Raw genomic sequence first — 22,607 nt, 5'->3', positions numbered from 1 at the left:
GTGTTCTGCTACCTTCCTCAGCTAGACTTCTCCCAGATTCCCATTAAATAACTCCTTCCCAATCCTAATCCTTACACTGCCTTCCTGGTGCCCTCTTTCTAGCAGGGGCTTTGAATTCTTTTTTTGGTTTTCCAGTAATTTTTCTTGTTCTGCTTTCAGCTTAAGTCCCTGATTTCATCCCTGATCATTCTGCCCCTCTGCCCTGCTTAGGTGAGACTCCACCTGCAGAGCTGACCCAGCCCTGGGGCCAGCAGCACAAGGACCTGGAGCTGCTGGAGAGAGTCCAGAGGAGGCCCCGGAGCTGCTCCAGGGCTGGAGCCCCTCTGCTCTGGAGCCAGCCTGGGAGAGCTGGGGGTGCTCACCTGGAGAGGAGAAGGCTCCAGGGAGAGCTCAGAGCCCCTTGCAGGGCCTAGAGGGGCTCCAGGAGAGCTGGAGAGGGACTGGGGACAAGGCATGGAGGGACAGGACAAGGAGGAATACCTTTCTTTCATAAGCATCTGTAAAATCACACTCCATGCTTTTACAATCAACCCTTTTCTTAAGTTATTTCTGTGACACCACCAAAGGAAATCTTGTGAAAAGTCAGCAGCACTACCAAAAAATAATTTATTTCACCATGAAAAAATGGTCATTGTTTTAAGATAATTAAGTTGCCCTGAGTTTCGTATCAGACTTTGCCATGCTGCTTTTACACTACACTCCCCAGCCATGGAGGAATAAACACCTGGATCCCTGAAATAAATGGGCTTCTTTGGGTCAAATGCTTTACCAAGGGATTCATTTGTGATTGAAACACGAGGTGGGACAAACTGACTGTCACCAGGCCAATGTGACCATCACATTTTTTCATTTTCACAACAGAAATAGTTGTGACTCAGACCCACTCCTGTGCCTCAAGGTCGCATGAAAAGGCTGCGTGATGAGCAATGTGATTTCTCAGGGGGTGAGTGGTGGATTTGAAAGTGAAAATATGTATTATATCTATGAAAAATTAAAAATATAATTGGGAACATAAGAAATGGGGGGCAGAGGGCAGGGTTAGATGGGATATTGGGAAGGAATTGTTCCCTGGGAGGGTGGGCAGGCCCTGGCACAGGGTGCCCAGAGCAGCTGTGGCTGCCCCTGGATCCCTGGCAGTGTCCAAGAGGCTGGAAGAGGCTTGGAGCAGCCTGGGACAGTGGAAGGTGTCCCTGCCCATGGCAGGGGTGGCACTGGATGGGCTTTAAGGTCCCTTCCAACCCACACCATTCCACAATTCTATGCCATACATGCAGCATAGTTACTGGTAGAAGAACTATTTCTTGTTAAGGCCAGTAAACCTCCCTTGCTTATTACCAAAATTAACACCAGAAGCTGCATTTCCAGTGCAAATCCTCTTTTCACTCCCCTGCAAACATTAACTCACAGTCAGCTGGAATCCAAGTGCTCCCAACTGGAGTTAGCACATATTCCATGGACTGTGAACTCCTACAATCCTCCAAGGCACTTCTCAAGTAGCAACTGGGAATGTGAGAGATGAGCATTTTGGAAAAACACTGCACAGGAGACCACAACTGTGTACTAATGATCCAATAATTCATGTGGATGCATAATTACACTACAACCTGGAATTCTTCTCCCCCAGGCTTTATGTGCACATCAGCACAGGGACAGACATCCCTGGATGGGAAACCAGCGTGGGATCAGGATCAGCTGTTGTGGAGCCCACAGTGAGCATCCTCTGGAACAGCGGGATCATGTGCTGGGCATGATCCCTTCAGTCACCTCCCCTTTGTGGGAATGACCATGAGGAAGCCAAGCACACTCATGAAAGGCCTGGGAAGGAAAGCTCCTGTGCCCATCTGATGCTGGAGATAATGCCATCCATGGCTGCCTTAACCGGGATTACAAAATATTTGTGGCTTGCAGCTGACAAGAACCGGAAGTGAAACAATAGTTCTTTCACTTGCACAAGTCCCCTCTGCATTTTTAAGGGAGTTTTACAGGATCTTAGAAGAATTGGTAGCACTGAAATAATAAAAGAGATTTATAGAAGCAAATGGAAATCTCTGGTGACTTCAGAATTACTTTATCTTAATGCTATTTTTTCGTTGAGGGGCAGACCTTCCATTTTAAAAAAGGAATCCCCTGGGTGCTTCTAAATCATTCCAGAAAGTCTAAAAGAATAACGTGGACGTAAATTGATTTTTTACAATGATAATATTGGGTCTGCTTGTTCCAGAGGCTACAGAAGTATGTGCTGATGCAAATGGCACCCTTCTATTTCCACAGGACACAGCAATGCTGGGATAACACTCCTGAGCCAATTTAAGACTTTCAGCTACCGTGTCAACTTATTTTTCAATTCAGACAGAGCCACCAGGGGAAAGAACCCTTTGCCACACACACCCTATTAATTTCAGGGCATAAAGCAAATTATTAACTGAAAGCCACCAAGTCCTCAATTTGGGGTCATTTTTTTAAACACTGCCAGCTCCAGCTGAATCTCATTTGTGCAAGTCATGTTTGGAGCCTGCATTTCCATTTGTTTTAAATGATCACTGAAGTGCCTGGGAAAAGTGATGGATGACTGTGCTGAAAACAGAGAAGTCAACACAGCCTCACAAAAACTCCCAACCACTCTAACAAACAAAAACCAGGGCTCACCAGAACATGAAGGTTCCAGCACCGCTGGAACTCATGGAGTTACTCCACTTAATGGCAGAAAAAAAAACCAAAACCAGAAAGCAGAAGGCAGGGAATCCCAAGGAGAACCGCTTAACCAAAAACAGTTGGTTTAAGGAATGATAGAGTAATTCAGGTTTAAAAGGAGATATTGGTTCAACCTCTGCACTCAGAGCAGGGTCAAATACACCAGGCTGCTCATTCCCTGGAAGTCAGCCAGATCTCCTCCTCTATCAGAATCCTTAAAAACAGGCAAGGCTGTGGAAAAGCCACACTTCACCCATAATTTTATAAAACAACCTCTCAAATTAACAAAGCACTTCTGTACCTTGTGTTGTTCCTGTCACCCACACCTGAGCAAAGGGCTCTTGCAGGGAAATGATGTAACAAAGTTTTTATTCAAACCTGCCAAATCATCACAAGAACTCTGATCAAGAACAAGAGCCAAATTACACAACTCCACTTCCTCGTGTCAAGCAAACTGGAGAGTGCAGAAAAAACCAGAAAAGCAGCCTGGTGATTACAACAGGATAAAAGAAACCACCAACACCACAAAGACAAAGCACCAGCTTTTGACACTGTTCTCCCTCAAACACCAAAGCCTGCATGAGCCATGATATTAAGTATTTTTGTTTTTTGAAGAGCTTAGTTTAGAAAGACCTGCTGCTACTGCCTGCTACCTTCTCCAGAACCTTTCTGTGCTCATAAAAACGCAGCACTACCTGTAACCTGCTCCTCAGCTCTGGCACAGGGTGCCCAGAGAAGCTGTGGCTGCCCCATCCCTGGAATTATTCCAGGCCAGGTTGGAGCACCCTGGGATAGTGGAAGGTGTTCCTGCCCATGGCAGGGAGTTGGAATTGGATGGGCTTTAAGGTCCCTTCCAACCGAAACCATTCTGTCATTTTGAAATCTAAGTTTTTGTTCCCTCTTTCTTTCTCTCTTTAAATAACCTCAGGACTATTTGAAGTGTCCAGCACACCTGCCTTTTCTTTTTTTCATGTCAGCATTTCCTCATCATAAGTTGCTGTGTAAAGTCATTCTTTGAGGTGCTTCGTGAGGGAAACTTACAGAATTAAGAGCACAGCATTAAAAAATGACAGTTTCTAAAAGGATGAGTATCAAAACAGTCCTGATTTGACTTCAACCATCATCTGAGACTTCCTTCTGACCTCAGTTTAAAGTAAAAACCTAAGCACCAGGTAGACAGCTTATTTTTAAAAGGGTTTGTGGTCCGTACTTTCACACTCAGGTGATGGCAACTCTTCCTAAGCAGCTTGTCAGGAAACTGGCGAAGAAGAATAAAACATTACCAGGCTTTATTTAGTCTGCACGTTGGGGGGTTTTAATTTCACTGCAGAGACTGAAATGGACATAAAGACCAGATAAAAAGGCAAAAGGATTAAAATCTTTTATGAACAGAGACCTAGAATGGCTTTGCTCCTTATTAAGTGGTGTAACTGGAAAACTAGGAAGGCACAGTAGGAACAATTCTTCATCCTACTAAAAAAGCTGGAAGCACTTTGTATTTTCTTTCCAAGCATTGCTCTTCAGTTTGTGATAGCTTTCACAGTTACAGCAGAGCAAATAACTTTTCTTTTCTGCATAAAAATGTTGCAAAATAAAGTAACATATTCTGCACTACTGCAAACGAGCAGGAGCTGCATGTACCAGGAACCCAGCCTATGAAAGGGTCCTTTTGTTGCCTGTGACAGAAAATGAAACAAGGCCTCAAGGTGGATTTGTGATTTATTGTCATAGGACAGCAGCAGCATTCCAGAGCCAGACACACAGAACAAACCCAGCAGCAGCAGCTTCCTCTTGGGAGCAGCCCGAGGTGCCTCAGCCCAGCACACGTCACACTTTCCCCCCGGTCTGCAAACATCTCGTGCAGGCACAAATCAACATTGTGGCTGCAAAATACGTCCACCCCTCCTTTCTCCTGACACCAGCACAGCCTTTTATTGGATTCTGTTGTTACAAACCACTGAAGATCCATTGTCCAGGCTGGCAGCAAGACAAGGTGTGCAAGAACTCTACCCTGTCTGTGTTCAGCTCAGCTCACACAGGATGCCAGGACTAACCTTTGATGTCCACATCCTATAACAAACATTTCATGATTCTGTTTTAGGCTAAGTAAGACACCTTTCAGCCTACTGAAATAAAAGGTAAATTAATATAAGGAGAAAACAGATGGAAAGAGGCAGCCAAATCAGCTGAGTTTTTAGCCCACTATTTATCAAGGCAGACAAGTCGATGTCAAAGCTGAGAGTGAAATCTCCTGTTTTCTAGGAAAGTCAGCACTGTCTGCACATGCAGATGGTGCAGAGGGATGGTCTGAGAGTGCACTGCCACAACTCCAACCCAAAGGCAGAAGCTGGATGCACGTCATGGCCAGGGACTGGGTGTGCTCCAGCCAAGCCAGCCCTGGCTTCCAACAAACCAGAGGCAACAGAACCGCCACAGCACCATGCTAATTCTGGAAACAAGAACTCCATGAAAACTGAAACCTGTGGAGAAACTGTTTATGATGGATGCAAACAGAAGCAGCTTCTGAAACACTTGTGAATGTTATATACAGTAATGCAGCCAAGTATCAGCTGAAAAGTTTTCACGTGTTTTTTCCATCTCTAAAGATTCGGATAACAACTAGAAAAACAGGCAGTGGATCCAAAATCTGAACAGTCTGAGGAGATACTTGATGTGATTTAGAAACGTGGAGAGCCCTGAGCAGTTCAAAGATCAGCTCAAGGGCAGCTAAATGGGGAAACACTTACAGACAGCACGTGGCACTACAGGAATACCTAAGGACTTACTAATACTGAGATAAAAGGGACATTTTCAGAATATTAATGACAACACAGCAGTAAAGATGTTTAGTTTAGACACTACAACTGCATTATAGCATGTAAAACATACCGGGTCACACCACCACTCAAGCTATTGAAACAGAAACTGTGCTGGAAGGGTGAAACTCCCTTCCAAAATCCTGCCTTCCCAGTGATGTCGCCTAGAGATGAGAAACGTTGCACAGCTGTCTCCATTTCTTTATCCTTCACTCCATTTTCCAGTTCTAGCATCTCTTTCAAAAACAGTAATGGCTGCTCCCAGTTCTTTATTCTGCAGGCAGCAATTTTTTCCCCCAAGTTACTGCGTTTCTCTTTTTAACATTAATTTCATGTGCTGTTTTCTGCCTGGTCAACCAAAATGGGCAAGATCTTGCTCCATTTCTCAGTTATTGTACAGCTGCTTGCACCAAATGATTCTTCACCTTCAAACAGTCTCCTCTCCCTCCAGCTCCTTCTCCATTTGTGTAAATCATTCTGCTAAATAAAATAATCTTTCTTTCTGTACTATATACAGTGTGGTTCCCTCAGGAATTTGAGGAGGAGGAGAAGGAGAAACCAGGACCCTGCCAGCAAATCCCCTTCCAGATTACAAGCTGCTGTTTCTATTATATTTATTTATATATTTAAGCAGTTTCACAATTCAACTTGCATTAGAGTTCCTGGATGAAGGAATTTGAGTCCAGTGACGCATTATCCCTGATTTTCCTGAAGATTTTCCCCTTCTCTCCTCAAATCTCCAGTAGTCACTTCAATTTGGGACCTTGCCTGTGACTTTCTCTGCCTTGCTCCAGAGAATGACCCCATTCCCAGGACACCTGGGTGTGTTCCCACGGAGATTTACTCATGACCAACAGTGCAAGAGACCCGAATTCACAGCTCTTCATTAAAAACACACTTTTGTTTACCAGACAAAGAGATTCAACTGCTATAAATATCTGAGAGATGCAGGAAAATAAACCCTGAGTCCTTTCCTTCCAGAGTAATTTGGCTGGATGAAAGCACTTAGGCTTTCAGCAAACCACAATTATTTATATCGAAGAATAAATTGTTATGGTTTTTTCTGTATGAAAAAAAAAGGTTCAGCATGAGAAAGGCTTGAAAAGAAATCTACCAGGGCTATTTGCTCATTTTTAAAAATGATTTTCAACACCCTTTTTGTTTGTTTTGCCGTGAACATATTCAATTCCCGTCTGGAATTGCTCCCAAGTAAGAGCATTAAGTGATGACAGCCAACCATGCATGTAAGGATGGAATTATCTTATGTAAGCATCAATTAATAATTTTATCTGCACCACCACAAGGAAATTCTTTATAAGCATTTCCATGTACTAAACATTTAGTCAGCACAAATATTCACGTTTTATTAACAGAACAGCACAACCATGCACACACACAGGGAAAAGCAGGAGGATTCCTTTGGTGCTCTCATTTTTTACCTCATTGACCTGCTTTTCATATCAATATATCAGTATTTCCCATACCAAAATGCAAAGCACACTGATAATACAGGGATTTGTCATAATTCTATGCTATTTCTGCAATAAAGCAGTTTAAAATGCAAATGACAGACTCCTAAGTCACCCTGCCTGGAAAGAGTTTGTAAAGAGCAAATTAAAGTAAAGTTTGAAAATGTCAACATGTGAAATGCAAACAGATAAAGTGTGAATTAGCTGATTTACAATTTATCTTTAACTCTCGAACTCTAGAACACAGGAATAGTGTATATTTAATTAATTCTAGGGTGATGTTTAAGAAAAAACAACCATGAGCAATCAGGTTTGAACTTTTTAAGTGTGCCATTTCCTGTGAGTTCAACCAGCCTTTACCTGGCAAACTGCCACAGGTGAGAACAGGAATGCTGACTGCTGCTCCCTAAAATCCTTAGTTTGGAAACCAAGATATTTAATACTTCTAGTTCATTAATCACATCATAAAGAAGTGTTCTGATGAGATAAAAAATAAAAAGGATTATGGAATATGGTACTAAAGAACCAAAAACCCCTCCACTTCCCTTCCAGAAGGAAAATACAGGGCTTAGTTTGACAAACCTGATTCCTTTAGCCAAGGGAACTTTATCCAAGTGAGTTTTTCAGTCAAGGTTTTCTTAGTCCTTTATCCAAGTAAGTTATTCAAAAAAGAAGAGAATTAAAAAATGAAACTGACTGCTCAGTTTCGGGGCCTGAAAGCCGGTTCCAAATTTTTTAGACAGCACTGCAGGCTCTACCTTCCCTCTCATCCATGGCAGCTCACTGGAAAAGTCAATCCAGGACTTTGTACCCTCCATCTGCTCCCCAGATTTTCCCAGTTCCCAATGGCAGGCACGAAGCAGCCTCCTCACCTTCATGATGTTCACGAGGTCTGTTTGATAGTAGCGATCCTGGTGTGCATTGGCAGCTGCTAACGTGAGAAGATAATCATTCCTGGCATGGATAGCCTTGGAATTGCACTCGGATCGTCGGGCTTTTAACTGCAACAAGTGAAAACACAGCCCACAGTGACAATCTGGATGACCCAACACACATTAACAGCCAATTAATTGTGTGGATATGTGTTAGTACACTGAAAACTTCAGGGCGTTTATAGCTTTTAAGTCTTCCTAATGATGAGGGGATTCCTGATAAGATTTTTCTCTCCTGCAACCGGAATTTCACATGTGGTCTTCAAAGAACAGTTTTAACTCTAATTAGAAAAATAATTCCTTGTATATATTCCATATATAATTCTATACTCTGCCCAAAGAGTACTCTTAGCCCATCCCTCGTCCTACCAATTTCCCTTCCAATCTGTGCCTCACCTCTACATTCGAGACAATTTGGGGCATTTGCCTAATGAAATCAGCAGCAAAATCCAAGTTTTATACTCACCTTCACACTTGCCTTCTGCAAGCTAATCCTTGAATGAAAAAGACTAAGTTTGGACCTGGAACAGAAATGAGCAGAAGGAATTGAATGTTTGCCTTACGCCGTTTCTACAAAAGTGTATTTTAGCTTCTGAAGGATGGTGGTTTAAAAAGTAAGTAAGAAAACAAAATAACTCAATAGCTACTTTAATCTGAATAACACTGCAGTATAAATCTGCTCTAAAATTCCCAAGCTCAAATTTTTGGTTGTTTTTGTTTGTTTACTTTCTTCAGGTATTACAGGTAATTTTATTAAAGTTCTTTTCATCATCCCTCAGAAAGACAGAAAAGATCTGTAATGAAATCATCATTTCATTCCCTGAGAGCAGTTCTGAGTAACTTCTAAAAACAAAAATTAAAGGAAAGAAAAAAGCATGTGGCAAACATAAGCCAGGCCAGACTCCAAACCCAAAACACGTGCTACTTGTTTTCCTGGAAGGAAGGAAATCACCCTCTTTAGGATGTTAAGGAACAGAAAAAACCTAAAGCCTCAAAAATTTACCTTGAAAAATGAAAAAAAAGTGTCCTGTTGCCTCTCCCCTCTAAATGGACTGATACCAAATTTGAGATGTGTGGACAGAAAAGGAAGTCAGGAGGCTTTAATATCAAACAAGTGCCAGCTGACACACTGTCCTTAGAAAATGCCAAATTAAAGCTGTTACTTGAACTTCCTTCCTGAAGAAACCAACACAAACAAGTTCTAATTTCCTCTCAGGGTGTGCTTGAAATGGCTACAAAAATGTATAGAAGCAAAAAGCAAAGAAAACCTGGAAGAATCTCGTTGAAAGTCAAATATCAAGTGCAAAAGCTAAGAGAAATGTGCTTTTTGGGGCTGCAATTATTTCTACATATGCCATTATAAAAACATACTTGGCCTCAATATCAGCTTTCTCCCGCACCGCCTGAGCCATCTGTTCAGTCTCAAAATATTTCTTTTTGCCTTTAGCTAAATCTTTGACTGTCTCCTGTAATTCAGCTTGGATCCTTGTCAGCTGGTCCACGCACTGAAAAAAAGCATTTGGGAAACAAAATATTACTTTTTTTTTGCATCCAAATAATATTAGCATTATTGTTTTACTGCTTTTTATGGTAGTTTGTAAGGAAGGATGCAGTCTTCGAGTTACTCCTGCTCAATTATTCATGCAGGTCTTTTAAACTGCATAAAACCTTCTCTCTTCCTTTCTTTCTGCTGCTGTTTAAACTGTTCAAAATCAATGATAACCCACTAAATAAACATAAAAGTTCTGAAAGCTTTGGATGAAGTAATTAGTTGAAGTCATCGGAATACAACTGGGAAAAATCCAACGGCAATATACTGGAAGTGATACCAAAAAATGATTAATCTTTTCTTCTTTAAAATTTAAAACATGAGGCAAAAGCTGCCACACAAAACACAACACATCAGGAAGAAAAATGATTATATTCAGCAATTCTTCAGACACCCTGCCAGCTTAAGAAAAACCCCAACAAACTGGGAAAGGATCTGTGCTAAGCAGGATCTAGGTAAGAAAACCAACATGAATCATCAATGTCTAGAATTAAAACTCTCTTTAGAAGAGATTACTAAAGATTTTCTTTTACCCAAACTGGATTAAGCACACAGGAGATTGATAGTCCAGAGGAGTTCTATTTAATTACAGATATCACAGGCTGAATGTGGTCAGTGAAGACTCCAGCAGGTACCCAGGGGTGACTTCAAGGAAACCAATCTGCCTTTGAGTCCTTCCAACACCACCTAAAGGTCCCAGCTCTTTTCATATCCCCCCCGGCTTCCCTCATTCCAGGGGCGCTGCTGGTGAACACCCCTCCAGAACACCTCAGCTTCTTCACTGCACTGATTATTAATGCATGGAACCTCCTCCAGGAGCACTGCAGGACTAATGAGCTGCTGTAATGTGTAACATTAACTTCCCCATGTCCCACTGGGAAAAAAGAACACCCAACCACCTGTGAAAAGCAAACTGGCAGCCAACAGGAATTGCTGGTCCTCTCACCACACAATCCTGCTCTCCCTGGAGCTGTCAAATTGCTATGAAGTACAGAAGAATTCACACTAAAGTCACTGCTTGATGTGTGCAGACCAATAAAGCAATGGGCTCCAGAGGGTGCATTCCCTGGAGGCTGGTTTGGGGAGTGGTGGAAGGCACGATCGGGATTTTTGGAAACCTCTGCGTGCATGACTGAAAAATAAAAGGTAAAAAAATCTGTATATAATGCACAGCTGACTAAGACCTAAAAGCCTGTGAAAAGGACTGGGGTTTTGCAACATCAGTGGGGATTTTGATCCCCAAAATCTCCTGCCAGCATCAAAAAATTAAAATATCAAATAACCCCAGTTGTTAAAAAGATCATTTGAGAGAGATAAATAATCTTGGTTTGCATCCCTGTAGGATAAAGAACTGTCAGGAGACTGGATGCCACTTTAGATGTATATTCCAATGTAACCTTACTAGTATTTTGCTGACTGAATTTTTATTTTGATAAGCTTTTGTCTGGATGGAGGTCAGAACAATTATCTCTCTGTCCATTGTTTATCTGTTTGGGAATTCAAAGGGAAGGGTGAGAGACTGCCCTGTGTAAAACAATAAACTGGTTGTGGAGGAAAATTAATCCCACCAAGTGGATGATAATTCCATGTTGAAGGAAAAGCATGTTATCACTGTGAACCAAAATACTGCCCTGATATTTGTAATAACTTGTTCTGCTGATTCCAAAGTGCAGGAATAAAGGAACTTCTATGACTTTTAGAAATTTAAAGATCCCACTTCTACTGCTGCCTCATAAACACTGAGCTATCGCCACTTGCAGAAGAATGAAATAAGATTATTTACCCAGTAAGAATGTTATAAAATTGCCACAGCATTGTTTGGAAAGCTTCACATGAAAATAAAATTCACAGGACAACAAAACAGCATTAACAAAGTTAATTTTTCCCTCACAAAACAGGTATTGCACATGTTTCTAAGAGCTGTAGAATAATTTGTTCAGAAACAGAAAGCTCACATTACACGAACATCTATTTAAATTTGTAACCAAGCATTTTACAAAATACTACTCTAGAACACAGAACTGGGTACATTCTGGGTCTCTGCTGTCACTTTCTAACAAGCAAAGCTAAAATGATTGTTGTTTGGGGGTTTTTCTGGTCATTCAAGGGACACCTCCCACTATCCCAGGTTGCTCCAAGCGCCGTCCAGCCTGGCCTTGGGCACTTCCAGGGATCCAGGGGCAGCCACAGCTTCTCTGGGCACCCTGTGCCAGGGCCTCCCCACCCTCATAAAGGACTCTCAAATGCAACAAGCAATTAAATTAATATCCAGCTCACTGGAACTACACTATTTTCTCTACTAGGATAATTACAGATAATTAAACAGATAATTAAAGCAGCTTTTGGAGCACTTATTTGTGATACTGTTACAGGACGTGGCTGGACAATCTCTACTCTCCATCCTGCAGATTGCTCAAGCCTTTCCTTCAGGTTTCAGATGGATCTTTTCTTAAAATCAGAACTTTTTCTAACAAAAACCACTTGCAATTGTCACTGCAAACCAAATCCAACAGAATTTCTACAGCACAACGCCAGATTTGCTGAGACATGTTGGACCCACTGAGTATCACATTTTTAAAAGACTCATTTCCAAGCAGGTATAATGTGGGCTAACAGCTCAGAAATTGGATCCCTCTCTCACAAGCTGGATATTTACACCTATGACATGAAGAGTACACGTGTTTTATAAGTGTCACACTAAAAGACTTCTAAAAACCATTTTTTCCCCTCGATAAAAATGACGAAAAGTATAAAGATTTTGTTAAAGCACAAATACCTTCTTCAGCTGCTGCTCCTTAAAGCACCGCACACTCCTGGCTGGTTCAGAAATTAAGTTTTTATAGTTCTCACAGATATTGAGTCGGGACTGGGCCACCTGCACAGTGCCTTCTAAGAGTGATTTCCAAACTGAGTACATGCTCCTAAAATAATGAAACACAGAGAGGGTGTGGGAAGGAAGAAAGGGAGGTCATTCCATTGAAAATTCAGATTTACAGAATCTCCTGAATTGGAAGGATCCTCCACAAGGATCAGAATCCAGCTCTTGGGTTGGTTTCTGCAGCAGCAGCATTTTTCCAAGGACTGCTTTTAAAACTAAATCTAAAGCACAACCCTTTAGGCTGAACTAGCAAATATCTCCACTTATAACAAAAATTTTAATGGAAGTTGTACCAAAAATAAAGATTTTCCTGCCTGTTCCTATCTCATGATTCAACTTTTTGCCAAAAACTTTGGGTTCAGCACTTGGTGATGGGCAAGGGTTTGGAGAAGATCTCTGGGCACTGTGGGATCTCGTGGCATGGAAGGGAACAAGCTGCAGGTAGAAGGGGTTGGGTGTTATGGGAGTTTTATGTACACTTGAGATGATAATTCAGTTTATTTCTTCCTAAACACACAAACGATGTGAGGGTGCTGAAAGTCCCGAACACAAATAGGTCAATTTCTTCCTGTTTGAAATAAAACTTGTCAGAACACAAAGAAGACATAAAAACAAAGCATCTGAAAGCTTATTCCAAATATTTAGGAGGTGCTGCTCAAAGGCTTTCAGCAACTGAGTTATTTCTGGTTTCATGTTTTATCCACCTTTCATGTTAATGAAATAAAGTTTTGTAAACAACTGTCTCTTGCTCTGCCTCCTCCCGGCTGTCAGATTTAATCTTCACAAAGAACAGCCTCTTAAAATGAAATCTCTTCCTGTCTTTTCCTATGAAACAATCCACACACTTATCCCTCTAACCTTAAAGTTATTTACTAAAATCTATATTCAGATACAAGCATTAATACCCAAATACATGCAAATTACAGCTGTCCTGTCAAGCTGTTTTGTTTCTCCCATGTTCCTAAATATTCAAGTCATAAACATCTATTTAAGACTTATCTCAGGAAAACAAAGCATCTTTTTTAACTGACAATGCTCTACTACAATGGAAAAAGAAAAATTAACTACAGAAAAGCAGTGGTTCATTGTTAAGTAAAATAATGACACAAGTTGAAATGATAAATACAGCAATTTTGAGATATTCAACTGGTAAATTACCTATAATCACTTCGTTCCTCAGCTCTTATTCCAAGCCAGTCCTTCTTTAAGTATTGGCTAGCCAGCTTCTGAATGCTCTGTTAAAAGAAGGGGGGAAAAAAAGTTTTTAAAAAAAATGTGATTAAAAGAACATTTCTGCTCTTACACCAGACAAATGAAAACCCAAAGAAGCAAACAATCTACAGCTCCAGCAAATGCACAGCAGCAGAATCAGAGGTGGGAGTGTTGGAAGGGAAAGGGCTGAACTTGTCCCAGCTCTGAGAACCCCGATTTCCATTTCCCTGGATGAAGACAGGGGGCTCCCAGAATCCAGGAAATATCTGCTCATCTATGAGCCCACGCTGACATGCCCAGCTTGGATCATCCAAGGCTGCAGGAGCTCTGCTGTTCCCAGGAGGAGCCCATTACTCAGAGGATTACACCACACAAGAGATTGACAAATGCAGCTCATCTTTAATTATTAATGTTAATTGCACCCTTCAGTCTCTGTGTTTCATTTTGCACGGCCTCAGAAAATCAGTAACAACATTTTCATTTTCAAGGTCAGAAAGCAGCAGGATTTCATTTACAACCACACAGAGAAGGGGAGCTGCTGACACACTGACCCCTCCTCTGGCTGCTGATCCCATTTTCCTCACCATATCACTTTGGAGTTGGGTCCCACCACTGTGGAAATCATGGAGCTGGAGTTCATGAACACTGAGCAGCATTCCTGGGTTTGGGCTCCTGCTGGGGAACCACAACCCCATGGAATACTCCAGGCTGGGGCAGAGGGGCTCTGAGAAGATCTGAGGGTGCCTCAGAGGAGGTTTAGGTTGGATTGGAGAAAATTCCTTCCCCATACGGAAAAGGACAGCACAGCTGCCCAGGACAGTGGGGATCCCCCATCCCTGAAGGATTTAAGAGCTCTGTGGATGTGGCACTCGGGGACATGGGTTACTGCTGGGGGAATGGTTGGACTCGAAGACCTTGAAGATCCTTTCCAGCCTAAACCAACCTGTGACTCTTCATCACCACAGAAACACCCTCCAGCTTTTGCATGTTAGTCCACACAGCAAAGAAGTGGGAGACTTGGGTGAAAATTCCCTTTCCAGCTAGGAATCAACCCCCCAGGCACAGCACAGTATTTTGGCACAGCAATCCTGAGGAAGAGCCTGAGGTGAGACACCTTTGCCTCTCACCCACTCAACGAGAGGCATGACCCAGTGTTATTTATTTACACTTTTCTCACCATGTTTAAGATGCAACAACCTTTTAATTACTCCTAGAAAAAATATCAGTAGTAGCTCAAACAGCACAAGATTTTATTCATGTCACACCAGCCCACACAACAGTAAAAATTTATTACTGACCTATGATTTGATCGATGTGTTCAGACATAAAAATTAAATGTTGCTAATAGATCATTAGCAGCAGTCATGCTCCTCCATATTTAAAAAAACCCACACAAATTCCATTAGGTAGCTGTTAAAAAATCCCAGATAAAACGAAAAATAACATTTCCTTTAACCCTGGCAGAGCAATTTGTGATGAGATTTGGAGCTTTATGAGATACCTCCACCTGGTGCTACTTTCGTGTTTCCACCCGTTCTGCCTCAGACTCCACTACGAGATCTGCCTCAAGATGCTGAACAAACATTTGCAAACAGGAAAAAAAGCTCGCTGGCAGCTGAGGACAAGCTCTGCCAAAATTAAGACGCAAAAAAAGTCACAAGAGGGATAAATAAAGCTATTTTTTCTCACAGAAATCCTACCACTGATGTCAGCAAATAGACCATAAACCCAGAGGGATTAACCATTTATTTCCAAACTGAACCACCAGCACCAAAACCACTCAAGAGGGCGAAGTATTAGTGAGGATAAAAGAATCATGGAACATCCTGAGTTGGAAGGGACTCACAGGACCACAAAGTCCAACTCCTGGCCCTCCAACAATCCCACCCTGTGCCCAGGAACGTTGTCCAAACACTCCTGGAGCTCTGGCATCCAGGAAAAAATCAGCACAATTTCACATACACTCAGATTTGTATTTCCCAGGGCTGCAGCTCCTACTTGATGTTCCCCTATCACCAGACCTGACCTCAAGTCTATTTACTGATCTTTTCTAATAAAGCCAGTTGTGACAGCTATTGGAGAGGAAAAAAATGTAAAATAATTGCTATAATACTTACAAAAGGAACTACCACTAGAAAAGGAAAGAGGGAGATGGCCCAAATTAAAAGATCATTGTTAGAAGACTTTTTAAAAGTCGTATTAACGATACTTTCCAAAGCAGTTGTAAAGTTTTTATCTGTAATAATAATTGAGAGGTGCTGGTGACAGCCAGGTGCCCAAAAAACCTATTATTGATAGCAGAAAGCATGACAGACACAGCTGATGTAACACTGAGTTTTGGGACTATCAAGCAGGTAAAGTCAGTGCTGCTTTTCATTTAGGTGGTTTCAATATCTTGCATCATATTTTGATCCCTTCTCGTTATCACAGCAGCTTTCTGGCATGGGTTGGGTTTTTTTTTTAATAAATAGCATTATTTTGTTTGCTAAGTCTTATTCTAGCAGGCAAACACTCCACAAGTGAGAGATTTTAGTATCTCTCTTTATTTCGTTTCTTCTGTGGGAAAAGCAAGGTTACTCCCAATTAAACTGATTTCACAAAGTGTGGAAGCCACTTTTACCAATCAACAGCTGCAAATTAACACTCTCCATCAGCAGCACGAAAAAGTACCAGTTTTATTATGTATAAATTCTTATTATCAGACCCATCCATTGCTTATGTGCAAGAGAGCTTTGCTTTGTTTTACTTTTAAATGGGGAAAAAAGCGTTGGCAATGTTGTACCATTGTCATTATTGTGAAGTGCAGGCACTGTGAAAAATTCTGTTTTATTTCAGTACTGCTGCTTCTTCCAAAATAAATTTGACAGCTACACCAAGACTCTCCTGCTGCTGTAAAAACAGCCTTTTGACTGATCTCAGATATTTTCAAACCCATATTTTTAGCCGTAGGAGAGTAAGACTGCATGGGTCGTTCACTGATGATCCTTGTGGGTGCCTTCCAGCTCAGAATATTCTGTGAAATGAACGAAGTAATCTGTGAGGACTGGCTGAGGATGAAGGGAAATTGGCATACACAGAGACTCCTCCAAAAAAAGAAAGGAGAAAAACCCCACACACAACCAAAATGCAAGATGCCTACATCTTGAAGAATGCGTCTACTACAAAAATGAAGAAATGAGATGTATCCAAATCAAGACATTTCAGGTGCTTCCCTGATGCCCTCAGCTTTTTTTCTTAAAGCAGTGAGATCTGACATGACTTCAGGGAGCCTGACTCAGTCAAACACAGCTACTCGGGGTCCAAAATTCAGGAGGCAGCTTCATCAATCACACAGATGTTTTCCTCACAAGCTTGAAGAGTAACTTGGAACAGATTTTATGCCCATGCCCATCTCTTGGAAACATTTGGACAGGAAGGAGGGAGCATGCAATGCAGCCTGTGAGGGGAGGACTCTGGTTCCTGAATACAGCAGAACCATTCAGTACCAGCACTAAAGCCTGAGACAGTTTTTACTGTGATTATTTCAAGTGATATTTTATTTACCAGGGCTAGGTTCAATAACAGTTTAATGAGAATGAAGAGACTCAGGCAGGGATGCCAGGCAGGATGTGACGTGGCTCTATTTGCATCCCAAGCTGCCAACACAAGCTCTGTCAGACACAGTTATTTTGCTGGGAGCTCACACAGGGCCCTCGGTAGCAGCACCGTGACCGAAGCGCTGCTGCAGCACAAATGGAAATGAAAACAGTCCCTGGAACAGGCAGCACATGGACTTCTCCAGGGCATCCTGGTACTTTCCAAAAGGTGCCCTGAGTGTTCATCTGCACTGCCCTTAACACGGTCAAATGAGAGATAAAAGAGGTTTCCCTGTGCCTGCAGCATCAATTGCAAAATTCCCTGGAAACATTAGGAAAGGCTGGTTATCTAAGGTAAAGCTGCATCCCTGACCATGCTGCTTCTCCTTCCTGAAGATGGGACGGATATTCCTTCCTACCATTAGGTGACTCCAGTTCCAGAAAATACGGGGTTTCATTCTTTCATTCATTCACAATTTTGTTCCAAGCTGCTTCCTTTCTCTTTTCATTTTCAGATGTTTGAAGCATGACAAGAAAGCAAAGAAAACAAAGCGGGAAGCTAAAAAATTCATGTACAGCAGTTAAATATCACCTCAGGCACTCCTGCAATCAGGTTTAGCAAAGGAAATGTCAAAGCTCTTCTCATTCACTTTGTTCATTTGTTAAAACTGTTGCTTCATTTGCACCATCTTAATTCTCTCCAAACAACCTGAATGAAATATAATTTAACTTTTCCTCTCTCAGCACTCCTTTTAAAAAACCCTGGCACTAAGTTGGTTCCTTTTTTCCAAAGGTTTCACAGTTTTCAAAGACAACACTCAGAGCGCTAAGACAGGAAATGATCAGAGGATAAATCCACTGCAGCCAAGCTGACTAGACCTAGAGCCAATTCAGATTTATTCATCAAAATATCCTCTAACCTATTATATTCCTGACCTTTCATCAGGCCAGGATCCATAGCTAACCTAGGGATTCATATTCTGTATTACTTGGCACAAACCAATGTTGGAAGTTTCTTTCTCTGCCTTATTATGTCTCCCTTATTATGAGTACCCTGACAGATTTTAAGCAATAAAACCATACCTCACTAAGCTTCCAACTGCTTTTTCTCCAAATTCTCCTGTCTTTGGCTTCCAAATTTTAGGATTTCAGGCATCAGAAAAAAGTAATTGTGATCTCCATGACGTGGCACCATGGCCATAACTTCATCACAGGTACTTCCATCTCTGAGCAGGTTACAACCCAGAATAAATCCAGTTACACCAAGCAAGCTAAGCATTCACGGGGAGAAATTATTTTCACTTTCTAAATTACATATTTTAAATTGCTATACTAGGGATATGCTGCCATTTGGAAACATTCCAGGTCGTTTTTAAGACCTTTTGCTAAATGACTCCTTAAAAAATGTCTGCGCTGATGCTCTCACTGCACCGCCCAGTGAGTATTTATTCAGTGAGTGTATTTCAGGCAGCCTGAAGTTTAGGGACTCTCTTCTTATAATTCTTAGCCCCACAAACCCTGAGGAGGTACAATACTCCAAACAAATAAAAATCCCCCAGCTTTCCAGGCACCAAGTGAAGAAGTCTGAGCAAAATTCCCCCCATCTTTGAGCATGAAAGTCGGAAAACGGCTGAAGATTGCTTTTAGTCTTCAAAATACAAGTAGCTCCTGTTTAAACCATCTAAAATCACTCTCATACGTGAAGTAACTTTTCCTAGATTGTGAAACTGTTCTACATAAACTCAGAGTTCTTTTTCAGAGCTGGCTTTCTTTAAGTCCCTATGAAACTGTTAGAAAACCTCAGGAAGGGGCAGAGCCTCAGGCTGTACTACAAGATATCAGGAGGTTTCCACCACATCACTTCTCCCTGGAGCCAAAGGCACATCAGCAGCTCTGGCAAAGAAGTTTGTTTGCCTTTCAGTTCAAAAGTCTCTGTTTCCTGAGCAAATCCCATTCCTAATAGATAAACCAAAGTCCTGGATCGCATATCGGATGGGGAACCACTGCTTTACACAGCTCCATATAAACCACATTTCTTTTCCACCCCACTGCACTAGACAATGCAATTTTTGGCTGAATTAATTTTTAACTTTTAGGTAAACTTCAAACAACTTTGGACCTTGATCTTTAGACAGATCTTCTAAAGCTAAAAATAGGGAAATTTATGAGGTTCCACAAGGCCAAGTGCAAGGTTCTATACACGGGTCGGGGCAATGACAGGACAAGGGGGAATGGCTTCCCACTGCCAGAGGGGAGGGATGGATGGGATATCGGAAAGGAATTGGTCCCTGGGAGGGTGCTGAGGCCGTGGCACAGGGCGCCCAGAGCAGCTGTGGCTGCCCCTGGATCCCTGGCAGTGCCCAAGGCCAGGCTGGACATCGGGGCTTGAAGCACCCTAGGACAGTGGAAGGTGTCCCTGCCCAGGGCAGGGGAGTTTGAATGGGGTGGTTTTTAAGATCCCTTCCTGATATTAAAAGACTGAAGAGAGTGAAGTCATGGCAAACCACCTGTTTTTCTCCATGACCAGGTCTGCTTGCCAGCGTTAATTCAAAGTGAAGTTTCTCAGACACAAATGCAAAACACCACCCAACCCCACACGTGGGAGTGATGACAAACCAGCACTTGTGCCATTCCCTCACAAGAGGAACCACCTGCACACGGGCTGGACCCCCCAGTCTGCCCTGCTCGGGGACACTGATGCTACATCCTTCTGTCTCACACCAGCTGCCCCCACACACCTCAGCTGGAGCAGCAGATGGGGGACACATCTGCCACCTCCTCACCACCATTTCCTGCTGGTTTAAGGAATGCCAGCCAAGAGCATCCTTTTAATACCAGTCTGAAGGATCTTCTGTGGGGTTTTAACCAGTGCTGCTGTGAGGTCAAGGGATTTTTGTTCTCTGTTTGAACTGCTGAGAAGTATCACTTTCAACAAGCACCAAACTGGCTCTAAGGACTCCTGGAATGCTGATAAGCTCCTTCCCCCCATCCAAATGGGAGCTCTGTGCTGCTGGACAGAAACACAGACCACAAGATCATGATCAGAGCCTTGGGAAAAAGCAAAGCCCCAGTCAGGACCAAAAAAACAGTGTAGCTTCTCAAACTCTCACCTTCCCCATAATGACCTCCACAAGTTCTGTTTTGCTGAGTGAGACCAAAACCAGACACTTCCCAGCTTTGTAATGTGTGACAAGTGTAGCATTAAACTCCAAATGTCCCGTAATTCAGATCTTGGCTGGCTGATGAAGGATGGCAAAAATCTCACCTTCACAGTATTTTTTGGCTGCAGAACACTGTGCAGCCACTGCTCGCTCTACTAAACAGAAGGATCAGGATAGGATCTCATAGGCAAAGTCTGACCTAAGGATTAAAAATCCTTATTAACCAGTTCACTTGTCTCACGGAACCAGTTCAAAACTCCTGAAGCAGTTCCAACAGCAGGGAAGCACTGGAAGAGCTACAAAGGGAAAGTCAGGCTAAAACTGGGGCTGGTGAGTGACCTCTCTATCTCATTTCAGAGTCAAACAGCTACAAAAAATGTATTTAAGATCAGCAAGCTGGGGCTGCAACACTGTTGTGCTCTCATCCTCACTGTGGGACTTGGCACTGACCGTAATAATAAACCATAATTAATAGTGACCATAATTAATAAACCACAGCATGTGTAGGGTTTTTAAAAATAATGCCATCCAGGTGGATTCCATTTTTAAGTATTTACTATTCTGGGAGAAACCTTTCTGAATTTGTTTCATTCTCCACAGTGCTGCCACTGGAGCTGCTCTGTGTTATTCCCTGGAAGTGTCTCTGGCAGGTCGGCGTTTCCTAATCTGTGGGAACGTCTTAATTAAAGGTTCACATGATTACAAAGCACTGACACAGCTCCTGCTCTATGGAGCACAAAGCTGATTTTTTTCCCACCCTAAAACACCTGGCAGATAACTGAAACTGGTTGTTGTTCACGTAATATTTATTGATCAGTTTATAACAGTGGAAGTGTTATGGCTCTGAAGTTTATCATGTTGAAGTTTTAAAATTAATTTTGAATTTGGTAATTAGCTGCTGAGCTTGGGTCTATCTTTAGAATAAGGCACTCGCAATTAAGGCAGTTTTTGGTATAAGTTTAACTGGGCACATCATAATATGGGGTAAAATAAAAACCAGCCTGAAAACACAATGCCATATTTTTAAGGAGATGAGTACATTTTGTCTGTCTGGCAAAGTTTATATGAACAAATTTTGCTCTGGAAAGCATTACCACTATTCAAAATTCACTACTTATTAATTAAATAATTATTTAATTCGTATTTCTTGTCCATTACATTCAACAGTAACCCCTAAAAGTCTACTTCTAGCCCCGCTGAAATCAACCCCTCTAACAGAAGATGATAATAAAAATTGTGCACAGCCAGTCTGTTTCTACAGCTTTTTATTTATTAACTTATGCAGTTTGAGACCAACCAGCAAAGCACCTTTTCCTCAAGTATCTCAGGAAACACACACTGGCATGGAAAAGAAATTCTGGGATGCTATGGTCACACATTCCAAGTGTCATTGGTCCCACCACAGCACCACAATGCCTCAACCCACCCCACAAGCACCACCAGTGATTTCAACTAGTCCATTTGCTGCAAGAAACTTGTCCTTGATGGCAGTGAGCTTAAGGTCTCTCCCAACCCAACCCATTCCATGATTTTATCAGGAAAGGTTTGCCACTGCTCACCTAGTTATGCTCAGATCAGTAAAATGAGTCAATGCAGCCCAAACACTACACAACCAGAGAATTTAATCCCTCACCTGACAGTCTGGGTTTGTTCTGAACCACTAAATCTGCACTACAAGTACAGTTAACAAATGTCAAGGGTAGAAGACCAAGAGACCTGAATTTCTAAAAAACAAATGAAGATGATTCATCTTGGCTGGACAATTCTTCCAGCTGAAAAAACAACCCAAGTGCTCCCTGGAAACCAGAGAGACAAGTGTGCATGCTTCCATCTGCCAAGGAATTTTGGCACCATGATCCAGTTATGGAAAACAAAGGTTTGGACTTCCTAAATAAAACAGCTGGATTGATCAGCCAGCTTGCTTGAGGAGGAAGAGGTAAGAACACAGTTGTACCTAATAACATTTTCAACATTCGAGGTCAGCAGACACCAAAGCCACATTATTCTTCTGGTTAGTAAAGCTTGAAACTTGATGCAGGAAAAGGGACTGGAGAACTCATCATTTCAGTAGAGAAAAAGAAGAAGAAATACTTTATTTGTTTCTGGGTGAGGGGAACTCCAGCTATGTGGTTTTTAGGAAGAATACACATTCATAGAAGAGCATAAAAAATGGTGGGATTGTGTCCTGCAAGGAAATACAGAAGAAAGTGGTAACCTCAAAAAATTTCAGGAGAAATGTGGCCAAGGACAGGTTCTTTCCAGCAATTTGAGGCCGTTCCCTCTCCTCCTGTCCCTGTTCCCTGGGAGCAGAGCTCGACCCCCCC

At 42.0% G+C, this 22,607-nt stretch overlaps 1 protein-coding gene across 1 annotated transcript in view; it reads right to left on the bottom strand.

The window, feature by feature from the left end:
• Nucleotides 1–22,607, bottom strand: part of FCHSD2 (FCH and double SH3 domains 2) — a 120,236-nt gene that overhangs the window by 44,923 nt on the left and 52,706 nt on the right. The window contains exons 4-8 of the mRNA XM_082277343.1: nucleotides 13,494–13,570; nucleotides 12,234–12,378; nucleotides 9,280–9,413; nucleotides 8,375–8,429; nucleotides 7,849–7,977 (exon numbers count right to left, since the gene is read on the bottom strand). Coding sequence (XP_082133469.1) covers nucleotides 7,849–7,977; nucleotides 8,375–8,429; nucleotides 9,280–9,413; nucleotides 12,234–12,378; nucleotides 13,494–13,570 — 540 coding nt within the window. The remainder of the gene's footprint in view (nucleotides 1–7,848; nucleotides 7,978–8,374; nucleotides 8,430–9,279; nucleotides 9,414–12,233; nucleotides 12,379–13,493; nucleotides 13,571–22,607) is intronic.

The sequence above is a fragment of the Coloeus monedula genome, assembly GCF_965178545.1.
Source record: "Coloeus monedula genome assembly, chromosome: 3".
NCBI classification, from domain to species: domain Eukaryota; kingdom Metazoa; phylum Chordata; class Aves; order Passeriformes; family Corvidae; genus Coloeus; species Coloeus monedula.
This window is presented reverse-complemented; position numbering and strand designations above follow the sequence as displayed.